This window comes from Pristiophorus japonicus, chromosome 1 (genome assembly GCF_044704955.1).
Source record: "Pristiophorus japonicus isolate sPriJap1 chromosome 1, sPriJap1.hap1, whole genome shotgun sequence".
NCBI lineage: Eukaryota > Metazoa > Chordata > Chondrichthyes > Pristiophoridae > Pristiophorus > Pristiophorus japonicus.
In genome coordinates this window covers 379,095,092-379,116,446 of record NC_091977.1, presented here as the reverse complement: position 1 = coordinate 379,116,446, position 21,355 = coordinate 379,095,092, and the positions used below count along the sequence as shown (strand labels likewise).

Here is a 21,355-nt window from a genome sequence, read left to right as displayed (position 1 = left end):
TCAGGAAAGGATGAGCTGGCTGGGTCTCTTTTCTCTTGAAAAGAGAAGGCTGAGGAGTAGTATGATAGAGGTGTTTCAAATTATGAAAGGTTTTGATAGAGTACATACATAGAGAGCGTTTCCACTTGTGGGGAAGAGCAAAATTAGAGACCATCAATATAAGAGAGTCACCAAGAAATCAAATAGGGAATTCAGAAGTAACTTCTTTACCCAGAGAGTGGTGAGAATGTTGAATTCCCTACCACCAGGAGTGGTTGAAGTGAATAGTGTAGATGCATTTAAGGAGAGGCTAGATAAGCATATGATAGAGAAGGGCATTGGGGGTTATGCTGATAGAGTTAGATGAGGAAAGACGGGAGGAGGCTCAACAGGAGCATAAATGCCGGCATGGGCTGGTTGGGCTGAATGGCTTGTTTCTGTGCTGTATATCCTATACTTAGTCTTCTGTGTGTATTTTTTTGTTACTTTGAGTTTTCTACTGTTGCTCTCTTTGATGTATTTTCTTTAAATATTCAGTTTTGGCCATGTCTCAAATTTAATGGTTTATTTAGAATCTGTTCCAAATAGACAAGAAGTAACAGAATGAGCGTTCATGTTCGTAATCTTCATGAAGTAAGCATCAGTTTACTTTTTCTAACAAAGCTGACATGATCTCCAATGTGTCTGTTTTATGTTAAAAGAATAAATGAAAGCAAAATTGCAAAATGCTTTTGAAATCGTATTAAATGGAATCTGATTTCTACTTTGTAAAAAATATATGAGGTGCAGGATTCTTTTCCCGGTTTATCACAAGTAGTTGAAATGTTTAATTATGTCATTGATATATTCCTGTGATATGGAATCTTACAGCACAGAAGGAGGCCATTCAACCTATTGTGTCTATGCCGGCTCTTGGAAAGAGCTATCCAATTAGTGTCACTTCCCTACTCTTTCCCCATAGCCATGCAAATTATTCCTTTTCCAAGTATATATCCAATTCTCTTTTGAAAGTTACGATTGAATCTGTTTCCACTATCTTTTCAGGCATACCAGACCATAGCAACAAGCTTCATAAAAAAAATCTCCTTATTTCCTCTCTGAGTTTTTTGCTAATTATCTTTAATCTGTGTCCTCTGGTTACTGATCTCCTGCCAGTGGAAGCAGTTTCCCCTACCTACTCTATCAAAAACCTGCATAATTTTGAACACCTCTATTAAATCTCCCCTTAACCTTGTCTGCTCCGAGGAGAGAAACCCCAGCTTCTCTAGTCTATCAACATAACTGAAATCTTTCATCCCTGGTACCATTCTAGTAAGTTAAAAACAATGGGGTAGAAATTCCAACATCCCAGGCCCGTACGAAGTTTCTACGGACCCAGGAAGGCATCGGAAAAGCCGGTTTTCAGCACGCAATGCACATGCGCTGAAAACCGGCTTTTCCAGTCTGTCAAGCTGGAGCTTGACAGATCCTACACATATCAGGAGCGAGGACATTTCTTGGGCAGGATTGCGGGATTTATGCATATCTTGCCCAGCAAATGTCCTCAAAAATCTTGCGTCTGAAAAAGCAGGCGTATAGCCTACTTGCGCCATGCGCAAGTGTTTTAAAACATACAAAAACACGATAAAATTAAATTATAAACACATTGTTTATTGTTAAAAACCCTCCCCACGACTATAAGTTTATTCTTAACCATAATTTAAAAACCTTTTAAAAAATCGGGAAAATATTTTATTTTTATAAGACATTTTGGGCTAGATTTTACACTTTTGTGCAGATCGCCCCAAAATGGGCGTTATTTCTGGCGTGGGCAGTAAAAAAGGATTTTCAGATCACCAGCTTCTCGCCCATTCTCAAACCATCTCGTCTCCACTTTTGAAAATGGGCGTTACTGCGAGTGATATAAAATGGGTGGAAGCGTTAAATCTCTCTGACCTTCTGCCATAAAGTGTCGCCATCTTTAGCAACGGCATGGCAACGCTCGATTCCTGCAATTCAGGAGGTCAAAGGTCATCATTACATGCGCATAAAAGGAGACAGAGAGAGAGGGAGCTGAGAGGGACTGAAAGTGTGTGTGGCTGTGGTGTGTGCTTGTTTGGCTGTTGTGGGAGGCACGAGGGAGATTCACCAGCAGCAAAAAGCCTACTAAGCACCAAGAACATAGCTGGCACCGAGTTTTTGTCCAATAAATAAGATATAACATGGAAGGGATGGAGGAGGCCCTGGAGCTGATAGCCAGGATCACTGGTGGCAGAGTGGTCCCGGAGCGCGGGACTGCACCCCAAGGTGCCGCACCCCCATTGCCAACGACACTTGAGAGCCAGGAGCAACATCTTGCTTCTGGTTCGGAACACGTTCCCACCTCAGGACTGTCCTCTCCCGTATCCATCCAAGCAGCGATTCGGCTGACATCCCCCGCGCCCCACCCCTCCCCCAATGAAGCATCACCTGAGGAGCGCCATGGCCAGGCTGCTTGGAATCAGGAGGGGAAGGAGAAGGGGTAGAGATGGGGAGGAGAAGTGGGGGTGTGGGGAGGGGGGGAAGGGGTGGTTTTTACAGAAATAATTATGATTTCAGACAAATGTTCGGTTTAAATGTTTTTTATTTAACAAGACCTTGTTGAGCATTGGCTCAGATAACTACACCATTACACGCTGGTGATTCCTTAACATCAAAGGGTATAATTACACTTAACTTCAATCAACCTAAACTTTAACTGTCACCAAGGTGATGCCCACCATTGATGTATGACCTGCACACCCAGCAGTGTGTCAGCTTTGTAAATAACACCAATGTTCTTTCAGGCAAAGCACTCATTGACGTAAGAGTCTTGCAGCTATCATGCCACCACGGGCCCTTTCATGCCGTCTACAGGGGTGTGGGAGCATGGCTTCAGCGTCAGCCCGATTGTCTGGGCCAATGTCAGTGTCCACCTCCTCGTTCTCCTCTTCCTCCCTCTGGTGAGGTGGACTGTCAGACTCTTGAGGCAATTCTTGTTCCCTCCTGATAGCCAAGTTGTGCAGCATGGAGCACACCACCACGAATTGAGCTACCTGCTCAGGGTGGTATTAGAGCTCGCCTCCTGAGTGGTCCAGGTATCTAAAGCGCTGCTTAAGCACTCCAATGGTTTTCTCCACGATATTGCAAGTGGCCCTGTGGCTCTCGTTGTATCGCCTCTTGGCTTTGGTATGGGTGTCACGCAGAAGGATCATCAACCAGGTGGCGAGGCCATATCCTTTGTCACTAAGCATCCAGCATTGACCTTGTGGCTGATTGTTAAACAAGTCAGATACAGTGCTCTCATACAGGATGTGAGCATCATGAATGCTGCCTGAAAATTTAGCATTCATTGCCATAATAATTTGCTGGTGGTCAACAACGAGTTGCACATTCAGGGAATGGAATTCCTTGCGGCTCCTGAAAACCTCTGCATCCTGAAAAGGTGCCCGCATCGCGATGTGCATACGATCGATTGTTCCCTACACCTTGGGGAAGTTAGCAATTCTGGAGAATCCTAAAGCCCTCTCAGTCTGAACCTCCCTGGTTATAGGGAAGCTGATCAAATCCCTCCTGCATGCGTACAGGGCTTCAGTGAGCTGTCTAATGCAGCAATGTGTGGCATGCTGAGACAGACCGCAAATGTCGCCAGCTGAGGCCTGAAAAGAACCCGAGGTGTAGAACGACAGTGCCGCGGTTACTTTGACCTCGACGGACAGTGCAGTACTGATGGTGCTGGAAGGCTGCAGATCTCTCCTTATGAGCTGGCATACCTCAGTGATAACCTCTTTGTGGAAGCACAGTCTCCGAAGGCAGGTGGTGTCGGGCAAGTTGAGGTAAGACTGCTTCTCCCTGTACTTGCGGGAGGTGTAACGTTTGGTCCTCCTCATCAGTCTGGCACGTCTTACAGTGGGCACATAATGCTGTGGAGCGTACCTTCGGCCATCTCGAGTCTGCAGCATGTAATTGGTCATCAAGAGAGGGTGAGGAAGGACAGGCCCCATTATAATAGCTCTCTGTTTTCCACCAAATGGTCACAAAGAATGAATATCCTGATGAAGACACCTATTAAATTCTAATCGTTCACAGTATGGTAAAGATGTTTGTACAGATGTTCACATCTCCTCCAAAGACCTCCAGAGTACATCCGAACTCCCCTGAGGTTCAAGCAGAGCAGCCTTTTAAATGATGCGACATGTGGTGTAGAACATGGCGTCCATAACACTGTGATTAGTTCAGAACTGTTCCACTTTTTCCGGGCGCTTTTTTGGGCGAGCGATATTGTGGACGATATGTGTGCAAGGTGGTGAAAGTGACGCTGGGCGATCTCCTCGGTGTTAGTTTTGGCAAATGTGATCTTTGCGACAAAAAAAAATTGGGCAGTCGGTATTATTGAATCTTGGCGTTAAATCCGTGCGGAAACTAACGCGATATTATGAGCGTTGATTTCGACCATTCTGATGATTCTGCCCAAAAAAAGTGGCCGGGCGGCATTATTTTTTCCCAGCGTTACGCACATGGGGAAAGTAACGCTCGCCAATAAATGTCCAAAAATTGCCCATCAGTTTCCATTTTGTGGCTAAATGAGCGATATCCGGACATTATACATCATGTCAGCGGTAAAATGGACGTTAAGTGGGAGTTAAGCATGTAAAAAAGTGGAACATCTAACTCAGTAATTTTAATTTCAATTAATTTTAAATATGTGTGGTCTGTTTTTTATTTTTTATTATTTTGTGCCTTTGGTTTTGTTCCCATTAATAGCACTGACAACTCGTTGATACGTGCGTCGCAGTGCTATTACTGGGAACCTGTGGAATACTTACCTGATTGGCTGAGCAGTCACACGTGACTGCATCTTCTGCGTGGGATGGGAGCACACTTCGCAGCATGGGAAGAGAAGGCCTCCCCACCAGAATCCAGGGCGCCTCCGAGACCCACCAGGTACTTTCGTAAAAAATCTCCAGCGAGGAGGCAATTGCCCGCGGGAAGACCCCCAGAGGAATTTATCAGCCTATACTGTAACTGAGGCCCAAGCAGTGATTTATAAAGGGTTAGAATAACTTCCTTGCTTTAGTACTCTATAGGGCTAAAAATTGTGTAGCTCCCCGTTTGGGTGCTAACAAGCAAGTCTTCCTCGATTTCGAGGGACTGCCTATGATGATGATGATAACTTTAAAGAGTCGCAAAAGTATTGCCAGTTGAAAAAGATTTGCTGCTCCTTGGAAATTCAGCTTTAGAGCTCCAAGAGGGAAGTGGAGCACTAAATCAAGCGCCACCACTTCCTTTTGAGCAGTAAAGTGTGTGAGAGGGGCAGTAGCGACAGAGCGCTGAACAATGTTCAGTGCCACACTGCCATCTTTGGAGACTCCTTCCCTCGCTTAAAGGGAAGAGCCAATGATGGGTTCAGTGAATCTTCATGCTGTCTCTGTGGGGCCATGGATCTGCGCACCATGCATAACAGCCCCCGCGCTCTAACCAAGTGGAAGGCTGAAGAGTCGCGGGATCAAAAGCAATCAGAAGGCACCAGACTGAGGAAAGTAATAAAGTTTGCCCTACTTAAACACCACTGCTTTTAATTATCGCTCCCCAAGCGGCCAGCTGCGGTGACAACGCCTCCTGCAGCTGCCATTATTGATGCCCGGCAATGCTGCAGGGTGCAGGAGCTAATATCACATCCGGGGTACTGCGCCAAACCGTCAGTGAAGTTCATGGGCGTCAGTGAATTCTCCACACCTGGCCGGTAACCCCTTAGTGTCCCGTTACCGCCCCCCCGAAGGTGCCAATGGGAGCTGCAAACCAGGTGAATTTCCTCCTCTCTCTATTTATAAAGCCAAGGATCCTTTTTTAACAGCCTTATCAACATGTCCTGCCAGCTTCAAAGATTTATTTAAAATCCTACAACATTGCATATGAGAGATTTGATCCACTCTTCAATAATACTGAATCACTGTCCAAGATTTTCACTCTCTTGTGAATAAGGCCCTTGCCATCACAACCACATCATGAATAAATCTATTGATATCCTGGCATAACTGCTCATAAATGGTAATCCTTTGCCTCTCATTGAGCCTGCCCCACCCGATCTGGCCATCAGGTCCCATCTACCTGCTCAGGCGATTTTAAAAGATCCCATGGCACTATTCGAAGGAGTACAGGGAAGTTCTTCCGGTGACCTGATCAACACTGATTCTTCAACTCACACATCAAAAAAAAATGTATGGGGTTATTGTTATGTTCTTAATAAAGTAATGTGATTGAGTACTGTAGTTGTGAGTAAGTGTGACCTTACTCTCTTTATTCTGACTCCAGAGTGCTGGTACAGCATGGGAGGCCTGCTTATATACTGTGCTCCCAAGGGATGCTGGGATCCCTTGGGACGCCAACAGATACGCCCTCTGGTGGTGGTAGAATCCTGGTTACATAGGGTTGCATGCATAACATCACTCCCTACCAAAGTCAATAGTATACTTATTTACAGGGTGAGACAATCTGAGGCTTTTCGCTCCCTAGTCAATCGTCTCGGTACAAATGCAGGTGCAGCTGAGTTGGTTGGTTCTTCGCTGGACTGCTGTGCAGCTGGCCTTGCTGGGCTACTGGGGATGATGAGTTCAGCTCCGTGGTCAACCGTGATGTCAGTTGCCACTTGTGTGTGTGTCGGATGGTCGAAGTTGGTGGTATCCTCTTCAGGTTGCTTGTGGCTCTCTGTGTATTGCAGTTTGGTTTGGTCCAAATGCTTTCTGCAAGTTTGCGAGTTTGACTTGAAACACCCTACTCCCTTCTTTGGCTATGACAGTGCCAGCAATCCATTTGGGACCATGTCCATAGTTGAGTACAAATACAGGGTCAATGACTTCAATATCGTGTGACAATTTTCGCGATCATGGTACATGCTTTGTTGATGCCGCCTGCCCTCCACGTGATCATGGAAATCAGGGCGAATGAGAGAGAGCCTTGTTTTTAGCGCCCTTTTCATGAACAGCTTGGCTGGGGAAACCCCGGTGAGCAAGTGGGGTCTGTTTATCGCGATTCTCTGCTTCCTGTCTGCCAACCAGTTCTCTATCCACGTCAGTACATTATCCCAATACCATGTGCTTCAATTTTTCACAACAATCTCTTGTGTGGGACCTTGTCAGAAGCCTTTTGAAAGTCCAAATGCACCACATCCACTGGTTCTCCTTTGTACACTCTACTAGTTACATCCTGAAAAAATTCCAGAAGATTTGTCAAGCATGATTTCCCTTTCATAAATCCATGTTGACTTCGACTGATCCTGTTACTGCTTTCCAAATGCGCTGCTTTTCATCTTTAATAATTGATTCCAACAGTTTCCCCACAACTGATGTCAGGCTAGTCTGTCTATAATTACCCGTATTCTCTCTCCCTCCTTTTTTAAAAAGTGGTGTTACATTAGCTACCCTCCAGTCCATAGGAACTGATCCAGAATCGAGAGACTGTTGGAAAATGATCACCAATGCATCCACTAGTTCTAGGGCCACTTCCTTAAGTACATAAGAACATAAGAACATAAGAATTAGGAACAGGAGTAGGCCATCTAGCCCCTCGAGCCTGCTCCGCCATTCAAAAAGATCATGGCTGATCTGGCCGTGGACTCAGCTCCACTTACCCGCCTGCTCCCCATAACCCTTAATTCCCTTATTGGTTAAAAATCTATCGATCTGTGATTTGAATACATTCAATGAGGTAGCCTCAACTGCTTCCTTGGGCAGAGAATTCCACAGTTTCACAACCCTCTGGGAGAAGAAATTCCTTCTCAACTCGGTTTTAAATTGGCTCCCCCGTATTTTGAGGCTGTGCCCCCTAGTTCTAGTCTCTCCGACCTCTCTGCCTCTATCTTGCCTATCCCTTTCATTATTTTAAATGTTTCTATAAGATCACCCCTCATTCTTCTGAACTCCAACGAGTAAAGACCCAGTCTACTCAATCTATCATCATAAGGTAACCCCCTCATCTCCGGAATCAGCCTAGTGAATCGTCTCTGTACCCCCTCCAAAGCTAGTATATCCTTCCTTAAGTAAGTTGACCAAAACTGCACGCAGTACTCCAGGTGCGGCCTCACCAATACCCTGTATATTTGCAGCAGGACCTCCCTGCTTTTGTACTCCATCCCTCTCGCAATGAAGGCCAACATTCCATTCGCCTTCCTGATTACCTGCTGCACCTGCAAACTAACTTTTTTTGGGATTCATGCACAGGGAATCAGCTGTGCCTCAGTGGGTAGCAATCTCTCCTCTGAGTCATGAGGTTGTGGATTCAAGTCCCACTCCAAAGATTTGAGCACAAAAATAGCCAATAAGGCATGCCAGCCATGGCTCAGTGGGTAGCACACTTGCCTCTGAAACAGAAGGTTGTGGGTTCACATCCCACCCCAGGAACTTGAGCACACAAATCTAGGCTGACACTCCCAGTGCAGTGCTGAGGGTGCACTGCACTGTCAGAGGTGCCATCTTTACCCTGTGCGGAGGGGAGCGGGTAGGTCCGAGGGCCTCCTCGTAGGACTGCTCCTGGGCACGGCCAAGGGTGCCATCAGCCGGTCCAGGCAGCGGGCGGTCGAGGGGGTCGTTCAACCTGACTGCCTGCCTCTCTTCCGCTCTTACATCCGGTCCAGGGTGTCCTTGGAGATGGAGCACGCGGTGTCCACCGGTACGCTCGCGGCCTTCCGCGAGAGGTGGGCACCGGAGGGACTGGAGTGCATCATCACGCCCGGCAACCAAATTTTAATTTGATTTTACGTTTTAAAGTTTAATTTGTTTTAATTGCCGGTGCTTTTAGTGTCCCCCTTCCCTTTTATAGGGGGCACTGGGGAAAATTGTGATTTTAGTGCCCAAAAAAAAAAAAAATAGAAAAACACAAAAAAAAAGGGGGGGAAAAAAAAAAGGGCCTTGTAAATGTCTGGAGTGTCACCCAGGTCGGGTGGCACCGTTTAATGTTTTATGTTTTTGCAGGTGAACTCCAAAAGAGTTTCATGCACAGGGATCTAAAAGAGTTTCATGCACAGGGACCCCCTGGTCCCTCTACACCGCTGCATGTTGTAATTTCTCCCCATTCAAATAATATTCCCTTTTACTGTTTTTTTTCCAAGGTGGATGAACTCACATTTTCCGACATTGTATTCCATCTGCCAAACCTTAGCCCATTCGCTCAACCTATCTAAATCTCTTTGCAGCCTCTCTGTGTCCTCTACATAACCCACTTTCCCACTAATCTTTGTGTCATCTGCAAATTTTGTTACACTAACTCTGTCCCCTCTTCCAGGTCATCTATGTATATTATAAACAGTTGCGGTCCTAGCACCGATCCCTGTGGCACACCGCTAACCACCGATTTCCAACCCGAAAAGGACCCATTTATCCCGACTCTCTGCTTTCTGTTAGCCAGCCAATTCTCGCTCCATGCTAATACATTTTCTCTGACTCCGCGTACCTTTATCTTCTGCAGTAACCTTTTGTGTGGCACCTTATCGAATGCCTTTTGGAAATCTAAATACACCACATCCATCGGTACACCTCTATCCACCATGCTCGTTACATCCTCAAAGATTTCCAGCAAATTAGTTAAACATGATTTCCTCTTCATGAATCCATGTTGCGTCGACTTGATTGCACTATTCCTATCTAGATGTCAGAGAATTTTGGTAGATTATAACGAATTCATCTGCTATAACTTCCGCCATCTCTTTTAATACCCTGGGATGCATTTCATCAGGACCAGGGGACTTGTCTACCTTGAGTCCCATTAGCCTGTCTAGCATTACCCCCCTAGTTATAGTGATTGTCTCAAGATCCTCCCTTCCCACATTCCCGTGACCAGCAATTTTTGGCATGGTTTTTGTGTCTTCCACTGTGAAGACCGAAGCAAAATAATTGTTTAAGGTCTCAGCCATTTCCACATTTCCCATTACTAAATCCCCCTTCTTATCTTCTAAGGGACCAACATTTACTTTAGTCACTCTCTTCCGTTTTATATATCTGTAAAAGCTTTTACTATCTGTTTTTATGTTTTGCGCAAGTTTACTTTCGTAATCTATCTTTCCTTTCTTTATTGCTTTCTTCGTCATTCTTTGCTGTCGTTTAAAATTTTCCCAATCTTCTAGTTTCCCACTAACCTTGGCCACCTTATACGCATTGGTTTTTAATTTGATACTCTCCTTTATTTCCTTGGTTATCCACGGAAGGTTATCCCTTCTCTTCCCGCCCTTCTTTTTCACTGGAATATATTTTTGTTGAGCACTATGAAAGAGCTCCTTAAAAGTCCTCCACTGTTCTTCAGTTGTGCCACCGTTTAGTCTGTGTTTCCAGTCTACTTTAGCCAACTCTGTCCTCATCCCACTGTAGTCCCCTTTGTTTAAGCATAGTACGCTCGTTTGAGACACTACTTCCTCACCCTCAATCTGTATTACAAATTCAACCATACTATGATCACTCATTCCAAGAGGATCTTTTACTAAGAGGTCGATTATTATTCCTGACTCATTCCACAGATAGCTTGCTCCCTTGTAGGTTCTGTAACATACTGTTCGAAGAAACAATCTCGTATGCATTCGATGAATTCCTCCTCCAGGCTACCCCATGCGATTTGATTTGACCAATCGATATGTAGGTTGAAATCCCCCATGATTACTGCCGTTCCTTTTTCACATGCCTCCATTACTCCCTTGATTATTGCCCACCCCACCGTGAAGTTATTATTTGGGGGCCTATAAACTACACCCACCAGTGACTTTTTCCCCTTACTATCTCTAATCTCCACCCATATTGATTCAACATTTTGTTCATTAGAGCCAATATCATCTCTCACAACTGCCCTGATATCATCCTTTATTAACAGAGCTACCCCACCTCCTTTCCCTTCTTGTCTATCCTTCTGAATTGTCAGATACCCCTGTATGTTTAATTCCCAGTCTTGGCCACCCTGCAACCGCGTTTCTGTAATGGCTACCAAATCATACCCATTTGTAATGATTTGTGCCGTCAACTCATTTACTTTATTTCGAATGCTGCGTGCGTTTAGGTAGTGTTTTAATACGAGTTTTTAAACCATGATTTTTAGTTTTGACCTCTCCTGCAGCCCCCTTATATTCATACATATTGTCCCTTCCTATCGCCTTGTGGTTTACCCTTACCCCAGTGCCACTCTGCTCTGTTGCCTCCTGCCTTTTGCATTCTTTCTTGGGGTCCTGTTCCTCTGAGCTCTCACCCACTCTAACTAGCTCAGAGCTGTCTCCTGGGTTCTGAATACTCCTTGCATTGAGGCACAGAGCTTTCATGCTTGCCTTTTTATAACACTTTGACCCTTTAGAATTTTGCTGTACAGTGGCCCTTTTTGTTTTTTGCCTTGGGTTTCTCTGCCCTCCGCTTTTCTTCATCTCCTTTCTGTCTTTTGCTTCTGTCTCCATTTTGTTTCCCTCTGTCTCCCTGCATTGGTTCCCATCCCCCTGCCATATTAGTTTAACTCCTCCCCAACAGCACGAGCAAACACTCCGCCTCGGACATTGGTTCCGGTCCTGCCCAGGTGTAGACCGTCCGGTTTGTACTGGTCCCACCTCCCCCAGAACCGGTTCCAATGCCCCAGGAATTTGAATCCCTCCCTGCTGCACCACTGCTCAAGCCACGTATTCATCTGAGCTATCCTGTGATTCCTACTCTGACTAGCACGTGGCACTGGTAGCAATCCCGATTACTACTTTTGAGGTCCTACTTTTTAATTTAGCTCCTAGCTCCTTAAATTCGTCTTGTAGGACCTCATCCCTTTCTTTACCTATATCGTTGGTACCTGTATGCACCACGATAACTGGCTGTTCACCCTCCCTTTTCAGAATGTCCTGCACCCGCTCCGAGACATCCTTGACCCTTGCACCAGGGAGGCAACATACCATCCTGGAGTCTCGGTTGCGGCCTCAGCAACGCCTATCTATTCCCCTTAAAATCGAATCCCCTATCACTATTGCTCTCCCACTCTTTTTCCTGCCCTCCTGTGCAGCAGAGCCCGCCACGGTGCCATGAACCTGGCTGCTGCGGCTCTCCCCTGATGAGTCATCCCCCTCAACAGTACCCAAAGCGGTGTATCTGTTTTACAGGGGGATGACTGCAGGGGACCCTTGCACTGCCTTCCTCGCACTGGGATGCAGACTATCAGGCCCCGGGGATTTATCGGCCTTCAATCCCATCAATTTCCCTAGATCAATTTCCCGCCTAATTAGGATATCCTTCAGTTCCTCCTTCTCACTCGACCCTCGGTCCCCTCGTACTCCCGGAAGGTTATTTGTGTCTTCCTTCGTGAAGACAGAACCAAAGTATTTGTTCAACTGGTTTGCCATTTCTTTGTTCCCCATTATAAATTCACCTGAATCTCACTGCAAGGGACCTACGTTTGTCTTCACTAATCTTTTTCTCTTCGCATATCTATAGAAGCTTTTGCAGTCAGTTTTTATGTTCCCAGCAAGCTTCCTCTCATACTCTATTTTCTCCCTTCTAATTAAAACCTTTGTCCTCCTCTGCTGAATTCTAACTTTCTCCCAGTCCTCAGTTTCTATATGGCCAATTTATTTGCTTCTTTCTTGGATTTAATATTATCCTTAATTTCCCTTGTTAGCCACGGTTGAGCTACCTACCCCGTTTTATTTTTGCTCCAGACAGGCATGTACAATTGTTGAACTTCATCCATGTGATCTTTAATTATTTGCCATTGCCTATCCACCGTCAACCTTTTAAGTATAATTTGCCAGTCTATCCTAGCCAATTCACGTCTCAGACCATCGAAGTTACCTTTACTTAAGTTCAGGACCCTCGTCTCTGAATTAACTGTGTCACTCTCCATCTTAATAAAGAATTCTACCATATTATGGTCACTCTTCCCCAAAGGGCCTCGCACAACAAGATTGCTAATTAGTCCTTTCTCATTACGCGTCACCCAGTCTAGGATGGCCAGCCCTCTAGTTGGTTCCTCGACATATCGGTCCAGAAAACCATCCCTAATACACTCCAGGAAATTCTCCTCCACCGTATTGCTACCAGTTTGGTTAGCCCAATCTATATGTAGATTAAAGTCGCCCATGATAACTGCTGTACCTTTATTGCATGCATCCCTAATTTCTTGTTTGATGCTGTCCCCAACCTCACTACTACTGTTTGGTGGTCTGTACACAACTCCGACTAGCGATTTCTGCCCTTTGGTATTCCGCAGCTCCACCCATACAGATTCCACATCATCCAAGCTAATGTCCTTCCTTACTATTGCATTAATTTCCTCTTTAACCAGCAATGCTGCCCCACCTCCTTTTCCTTTCTGTCTGTCCTTCCTGAATGTTGAATACCCCTGGATGTTGAGTTCCCAGCTTTGGTCACCCTGGAGCCATGTCTCTGTGATGCCAATTATATCATATCTGTTAACTGCTATCTGCGCAGTTAATTCATCCACCTTATTACGAATACTTCTCGCATTGAGGCACAGAGACTTCAGGCTTGTCTATTTAATACATTTTGCCCTTATAGAATTTTGCTGCAATGTGGCCCTTTTTGATATTTAGAAACATAGAAAATAGGTGCAGGAGTAGGCCATTCGGCCCTTCTAGCCTGCACCGCCATTCAATGAGTTCATGGCTGAACATGCAACTTCAGTACCCCATTCCTGCTTTCTCGCCATACCCCTTGATCCCCCGAGTAATAAGGACTTCATCTAACTCCTTTTTGACTATATTTAGTGAATTGGCCTCAACAACTTTCTGTGGTAGAGAATTCCACAGGTTCACCACTCTCTGGGTGAAGAAGTTTCTCCTCATCTCAGTCCTCAATGGCTTACCCCTTATCCTTAGACTGTGACTCCTGGTTCTGGACTTCCCCAACATTGGGAACATTCTTCCTGCATCTAACCTGTCTAAACCCATCAGAATTTTAAACGTTTCTATGAGGTCCCCTCTCATTCTTCTGAACTCCAGTGAATACAAGCCCAGTTGATCCAGTCTTTCTTGATAGGTCAGTCCTGCCATCCCGGGAATCAGTCTGGTGAACCTTCGCTGCACTCCCTCAATAGCAAGAATGTCCTTCCTCAGGTTAGCAGACCAAAACTGTACACAATACTCCAGGTGTGGCCTCACCAAGGCCCTGTACAACTGTAGCAATACCTCCCTGCCCCTGTACTCAAATCCCCTCGCTATCAAGGCCAACATGCCATTTTCTTTCTTAACCGCCTGCTGTATCTGCATGCCAACCTTCAATGACTGATGGACCATGACACCCAGGTCTCGTTGCACCTCCCCTTTTCCTAATCTGTCACCATTCAGATAATAGTCTGTCTCTCTGTTTTTACCACCAAAGTGGATAACCTCACATTTATCCACATTATACTTCATCTGCCATGCATTTGCCCACTCACCTAACCTATCCAAATCGCTCTGCAGCCTCATAGCATCCTCCTCGCAGCTCACACTGCCACCCAACTTAGTGGTCATCCGCAAATTTGGAGATACTACATTTAATCCCCTCGTCTAAATCATTAATGTACAGTGTAAACAGCTGGGGCCCCAGCACAGAACCTTGCGATACCCCACTAGTCACTGCCTGCCATTCTGAAAAGTCCCCATTTACTCCTACTCTTTGCTTCCTGTCTGACAACCAGTTCTCAATCCATGTCGGCACACTACCCCCAATCCCATGTGCTTTAAATTTGCACATTAATCTCTTGTGTGGGACCTTGTCGAAAGCCTTCTGAAAGTCCAAATATACCACATCAACTGGTTCTCCCTTGTCCACTCTACTGGAAACATCCTCAAAAAATTCCAGAAGATTTGTCAAGCATGATTTCCCTTTCACAAATCCATGCTGACTTGAACCTATCATGTCACCTCTTTCCAAATGCGATGCTATGACATCCTTAATAATTGATTCCATCATTTTACCCACTACTGATGTCAGGCTGACCGGTCTATAATTCCCTGTTTTCTCTCTCCCTCCTTTTTTAAAAAGTGGGGTTACATTGGCTACCCTCCACTCGATGGGAACTGATCCAGAGTCAATGGAATGTTGGAAAATGACTGTCAATGCATCCGCTATTTCCAAGGCCACCTCCTTCAGTACTCTGGGATGCAGTCCATCAGGCCCTGGGGATTTATCGGCCTTCAATCCCATCAATTTCCCCAGCACAATTTCCCGACTAATAAGAATTTCCCTCAGTTCCTCCTCCTTACTAGACCCTCTGACCCCTTTTATATCCGGAAGGTTGTTTGTGTGCTCCTTAGTGAATACCGAACCAAAGTACTTGTTCAATTGGTCTGCCATTTCTTTGTTCCCCGTTATGACTTCCCCTGATTTGCCTTGGGTTTCTCTGCCCTCCACTTTTACTTTTCCTCTTTCTATCTTTTGCTTCTGCCACCATTCTACTTCCCTTTGTCTCCCGACATAGGTTCCCATCCCCCTGCAATATCAGTTTAACCCCTCCCCAACAGCACTAGCAAACACTCCCCCTTGGACATTGGTTCCGGTCCTGCCCAGGTGCAGACCGTCTGGTTTGTACTGGTCCCACCTCCCCCAAAACTGGTTCCAATGTCCCAAGAATTTGAATCCCTCCCTTCTGCACCACTCCTCAAGCCACGTATTCAACTGAGCTATGCTGCGATTCCTACTCTGACTAGCACGTGGCACTGGTAGCAATCCTGAGATTACTACCTTTGAGGTCCTACTTTTTAATTTAACTCCTAGCTCCCTAAATTCGTCTCGTAGGACCTCATCCCATTTTTTTACCTATATCGTTGGTACTTATATGCACCACAACTGGCTGTTCACCCTCCCCCTTCAAAATGTCCTACAACCACTCCAAGATATCCTTGACCCTTGCACCAGGGAGACAACATACCATCCTGGAGTCTCGATTGCGGCTGCAGAAACGTCTATCTATTCCCCTTACAATAGAATCCCCATCTACTATAGCTCTCGCACTCTTTTTCCTGCCCTCCTGTGTAGCAGAGCAACCTATCCTTGACCCCCTTTTCTTTCTTATCACAGTGGCCATTGATTACAATTATCCACAAACATGGGGGTCAGTTTCTATATGTACACTGAAGGCACCTAGCTCTATCTGTCCAACATCTCTCCCATACACTGCCACTAGTTGGCCTTCCATCTTCCATTCCCAGTAAACATCAGCTCATGCAAAACTCTGCTGACTATTTAAGAATGGCAAGAGAGGGAAACCAAGGAATTATAGACCAGTTAACTGAACATCTGTTGTCGAGAAATTGCTGGAGTCTATAATTAAGGATAGGGTGACTGTACACCTTGAAAATTTTCAGCTGATCAGAGAAAGCCAGCATGGATTTGTGAAAGGTAGGTCATGCCCGACAAACCTGATTTAATTTTTTGAGGAAGTGACTAAAGTAACAGATAGGGGAATATCTATGGATGTTATTTATATGAACTTTCCGAAGGTATTTGATGAAGTCCCACATAAAAGACTGTTAACTAACGTAGAAGCCAAAGGAATTGAAGGCAAATTATTGAGCTACTCCGCTGGTTGGGGATTTTAGGACTAGGAGGCATAGTCTAAAAATTAGAGCCAGATCTTTCAGAAGTGAAATTGGGAAATACTTCTACACACAAAGGGTAGTAGAAGTTTGGAACTCTCTTCTGCAAACAGCAATTTATGTTAGATTAATTATTAATAATAAATCTGAAATTGATAGATTTTTGTTATCCAAAGGTATTAAGGGATATGGGCCAAAGGCGGATATATGGAGATAGGTCATAGATCAACCATGATTTCACCAAATGGTGGAACAGGCTCGAGGGGCTCAATGGCTTATTCCTCTTCCTATGTTCCTATGTGCGTTTAACGGCAATTCCCACATTCTGGAATTCTCTCTCTGTACCCTTCTACCTCTCTATCTCCCTTTCCTTCTTGCAGACTCTCCTGAAAACCCTCCTCTTTGAATAAGCTCCCGATATCTTTTCTTGGCTCAATGTCCATTTTGGTCTAAGTCTGCCTCTGTGACACATTTTAGAGAGCTTTCTACATTCAAGGTGTTATATAAAATGTCAGTTATTGTTGTTAAATGCAGAGTAGAATTTTTTTAAATGAAGCTTTTAAAGACAGCCTTAAGCAGGAAGTAGTTTAGGGAGTGAATTAGATGGAACGAAAAGGAGTGGCGATGCATAGAAGCCCAAAGTTAGTGAGCTGCAGGGTGAAGGCTGAGAATGAGACCTGGGAGAGATGGGCAAGGCCAAAAAAATCAATGAGGAAACAGATTTTTGTTATTTGTTTGTGATCAGTGGTCATCGGCGAGGTTAGGATTGATGGGTGAGCAGGAGTCTGTGTCGAGAGGAGCTCAGAAGGTCGGTTAAGAGGGCATTTAAGAAATTGAATTTAAGGTAATGAAAATGTGATAAGGGTTTCAGCAATTGAGGAAGTGATGGAAGGCTGAAGATGGGTAGTGTCATGGAGGTGAAAGCAAGTGAACTTAATGATGGATTAGGCATGGACCTTTTCCGTGGGTTAACCAGGACACGAAGATTGCATGCCATCTGGTTCAATGTGAGTGAGTTGGGAGCAAGGATGCAGAGTTTTTGGCAGGAGTTGAATAAGATTGATTCGATTTTTCCAATGTCTAATTGGAGAAATGTCTAGCTATCTACAAATTTTGGGGGTGAAATTGGACATGGACATAACAATTTACTCCCCCCGCCCATGTCTGTGGATAATACACCTAGTGATCCCAGGTAAACAAGGATAAGGATGGAAGTCTAAAAGTTCCGGAGGTAAATGTTGGGGTTAGGAGAACATTTTACTAGCGATGATCCATTTGGCCAAATAGAACTGGTACCAGGAGTGGGGGTAGGCTTCAGAGGGGATATCATGGAAGAAACATAGAAACTTAGAAACATAGAAAATAGAAGCAGGAGTAGGCCATTCGGCCCTTCGAGCCTGCACCACCATTCAATAAGATCATGGCTGATCATTCCTTCATTACCCCTTTCCTACTTTCTCTCCATACCCCTTGATCCCTAACTCCCTCTTGAATATATCCAACAAACTGGCATCAACAACTCCCTGCGGTAGGGAATTCCACAGGTTAACAACTCTCTGAATGAAGAAGTTTCTCCTCATCTCAGTCCTAAATGGCTTACCCCTTATCCTTAGACTGTGGCCCTTGGTTCTGGACTTCACCAACATCGGGAACATTTTTCCTGCATCTAACCTGTCCAGTCCCGTCAGAATTTTATCTGTTTCTATGAGATCCCCTCTCATCCTTCTAAACTCCAGTGACTAAAAGCCCAGTCGATCCAGTCTCTCCTCATATGTCAGTCCAGCTATCCCGGGAATCAGTCTGGTGAACCTTCGCTGCACTCCTTCAATAGCAAGAACGTCCTTCCTCAGATTAGGAGACCAAAACTGAACACAATATTCCAGATGAGGCCTCACTAAGGCCCTGTACAACTGCAGTAAGACCTCCCTGCTCCTATACTCAAAACCCCTAGCTATGAAGGCCAACATACCATTTGCCTTCTTCACCGCCTGCTGTACCTGCATGCCAATTTTCAATGACTGATGTACCATGACACCCAGGTCTCATTGCACCTCCCCTTTTCCTAATCTGCCGCCATTCGGATAATATTCTGCCTTCGTGTTTTTGCCACCAAAGTGGATAACCTCACATTTATCCACATTATGGAGGATGGAATAGTTGATTATGTTGAGGAGGTCAAGGAGGGATAACCAGCCATGATCATAATCACTGAGGGTATCATTAGTGCCTGATGAACACCAAATTCAAAGTGGAAATTTTTGATGAAGTAAGCATAGATTGGGGTGGCAACAGCACATTCAAGAACCTTGGAAAGAAAAAAGAGGTTAAACATATAACAATATTTGGAACATCAGAAGGATGTCAAAGCTGAGGTGGTGTCGTAGCAAAGGGTGCCATTCATGACGTCAGCGACCTTCAAGGCAAGCTTAGATTGTTTGAATATGAAGGAGCTCAGAACAGGAGGTGGATCTTATAGAGATGAGCCTGATGAGGGCTGATGGGAGATGGAGCTGGGAGGGGATCGGCTGCCTATTATAGAAACCGATTTTCATTTTCATTGATTTCAGTGGTAATAGAAAACAGGACAGAAAGGGAAAAAAAAGAAAAGAAAGAAAGACTTACATTTAGGAAGTGCTTTTTACAACCACAGAATGTCCCAAAGTGCTTTACAACCAATGAAGTACTTTTGAAGTGCAGTCTCTCTTGTAAAGTAGGAAACACGGCAGCCAATTTGCGTACAGCAAGCTCCCACAAACAGCAATGTGAATAATGACCAGATAATCTGTTTTAGTGCTGTTAATTGAGGAATAAATATTCGCCAGGACTCCCCTGCTCTTTTTTGATATAATACCACGGTATCTTTTACGTCCACCTGAGAGAGCAGGCGGGACTTTGGTTTAACATTGCATCTGAAAGACGGTACCTCTGATAGTGCAGCACTCTCTCAGTACTGCAGTGGCGTGCCAGCCTAGATTTTGGTGCTCAAGTCTCTGGAGTGGGACTATGAACCCACAACCTTCTGACTCCAAAGTGAGAGTGCTGGCAACTGAGCCACGGCTGACACCCTTATCTGAGAAGGTGATATCATTGGGGCAACTACACAGAGTGTCTCAATCTTTGAGATGAAGAAGAATCAGAGGAACAAAGGATGTATGCTGTGACATATGGCTGGAGAAATATTCCAAAGTTAGGTGAGGTAAGGCCATAGAGGGCTTTGAAAGCAAAGATAAGGATCTTAAAATCAAGTCACTGGAGTACAGGAAGCCAGTATATGGTTTATTTTTAAAACATTTTAACACCGTATATATTAGAGGTAGATCAATAAAATGTATTACATATGAACTGAAGGTGAGTTATTAGCTGCTTTCAAAAGTCAAAAGGTTTAAAAGAATGTAATTGCATTATCTAGAGACTTGTGATGAGGCACGGTTTTCTATGTAGTTTACAAAACAGGCTAGAAGAAATATTTTAATTAGTCAGACTAAACCTGACCACACAATAATAAAACCATGCATTAAAAATATGTATATTTTTATTTGAATTGTAAACAAAAAATTCATAAATTGTCAGTTATGCGACAGATCATTTTCAGCAATTTGTACAAACACACCTGTCTTTCCTACTTGAAAAGAAAACAAGACAAAAATAACATTTTCTGTTTTATTAAATTCATCAGGAATAGAGATCTATACTATCCTTTTTTAATTATGCAATAATATTACATATTTTACTCTTTTCAGGATTGCAAATGATACTTTGGGTACAAAAATCAAAGAACAAAACCAACTTGTCTTCCACTTAACTGCGGATAAAGTGTAAGCAATGAAATATTTCTGCAATTAACAAATACAGTAGTGCACATAACATGTTTTACTGGTTGAAAGTAATTAGGACAATTTAACCATTGTGGTTGAAGGTAAAAAAAGAAAGAAACACATGCATGTGGTTAAAATAGCTTATTTAATAGTTGCTTAAAAAATATATTATCACATATTTAATAACATGTCAGATGGTTAAAGTACATATAAATAGGATTGAAAAGGTTTTGTAATCAGCTGCTGTTCTGGTCAGATTGCAGGTTGTATTTAAGAACTATATACATGTAAATCCAATGGTGATAAGATTACTAAGCCAGATGTTCTGCTGATAAGTACGCTATTTATTTCTCAATTAAACCAGCAGGAAGAATTAGGAAACTTATTTAAACATCATTAACTGAAGTACTTGAAAATTACTACTTACATTTACACTAGAAAGTTGATTTCACAGGAAATTCAGTATGAACTCAATCCCCTGAGGAACATCATAATGTAAAGGCTGCATTCCTGATTCATGTAGGAATGAAAGCTCAGCTTAATGTGATGTGTCGCTATGTTTCGAGAGTCAGTCTAGAAGTTCTCTATCACCACAGGCAGTTTCCCAGCCCAAATGAGCACTACAATGTGAAATTATGGGATAGAAATGAGACCTCGTTCAACAAATTAGAAGAGCTGTCCGGCACCTGTCACCTCCTCAGACAGCTTGCCCATAGTAATGCATGAATTTTGAACCATTTGCCTTGCCGTCAGCAGCCCTCAGATAAATGCCAGGTGGGGAAAATTGCGGCATGAGAGACGATCGTGGCTGGCAAGAGATTTTTTTTTTAAATAATTTAAACTTAGCTTTTCCATGGTGGCAAGGTCCTACACCTGGAAAACTGAGCGAAGAAAGCCCGATACTTGCACTGCTCAGGGCAGCCCAACTTCTTGGAGGGGCACAAAGCAGGCATTAGGTTCCTTGTTAGAATATGCAAGGGGCCTAATACCAGTTTTAGGTGGCCACCCGAAAAATTATCCAAGGCCAATA

The 21,355-nt window shown here is 44.2% G+C and overlaps 1 protein-coding gene across 1 annotated transcript in view; it reads left to right on the top strand.

Moving 5' to 3' along the window:
- The window catches only part of LOC139266053 (polyamine-modulated factor 1-binding protein 1-like), an 887,264-nt gene extending 866,935 nt beyond the window's left edge, over window positions 1-20,329 (top strand). Inside the window, exon 29 of the mRNA XM_070883919.1 lies at window positions 20,251-20,329. Coding sequence (XP_070740020.1) covers window positions 20,251-20,329 — 79 coding nt within the window. The remainder of the gene's footprint in view (window positions 1-20,250) is intronic.
- Window positions 20,330-21,355: the final 1,026 nt, after the last annotated feature.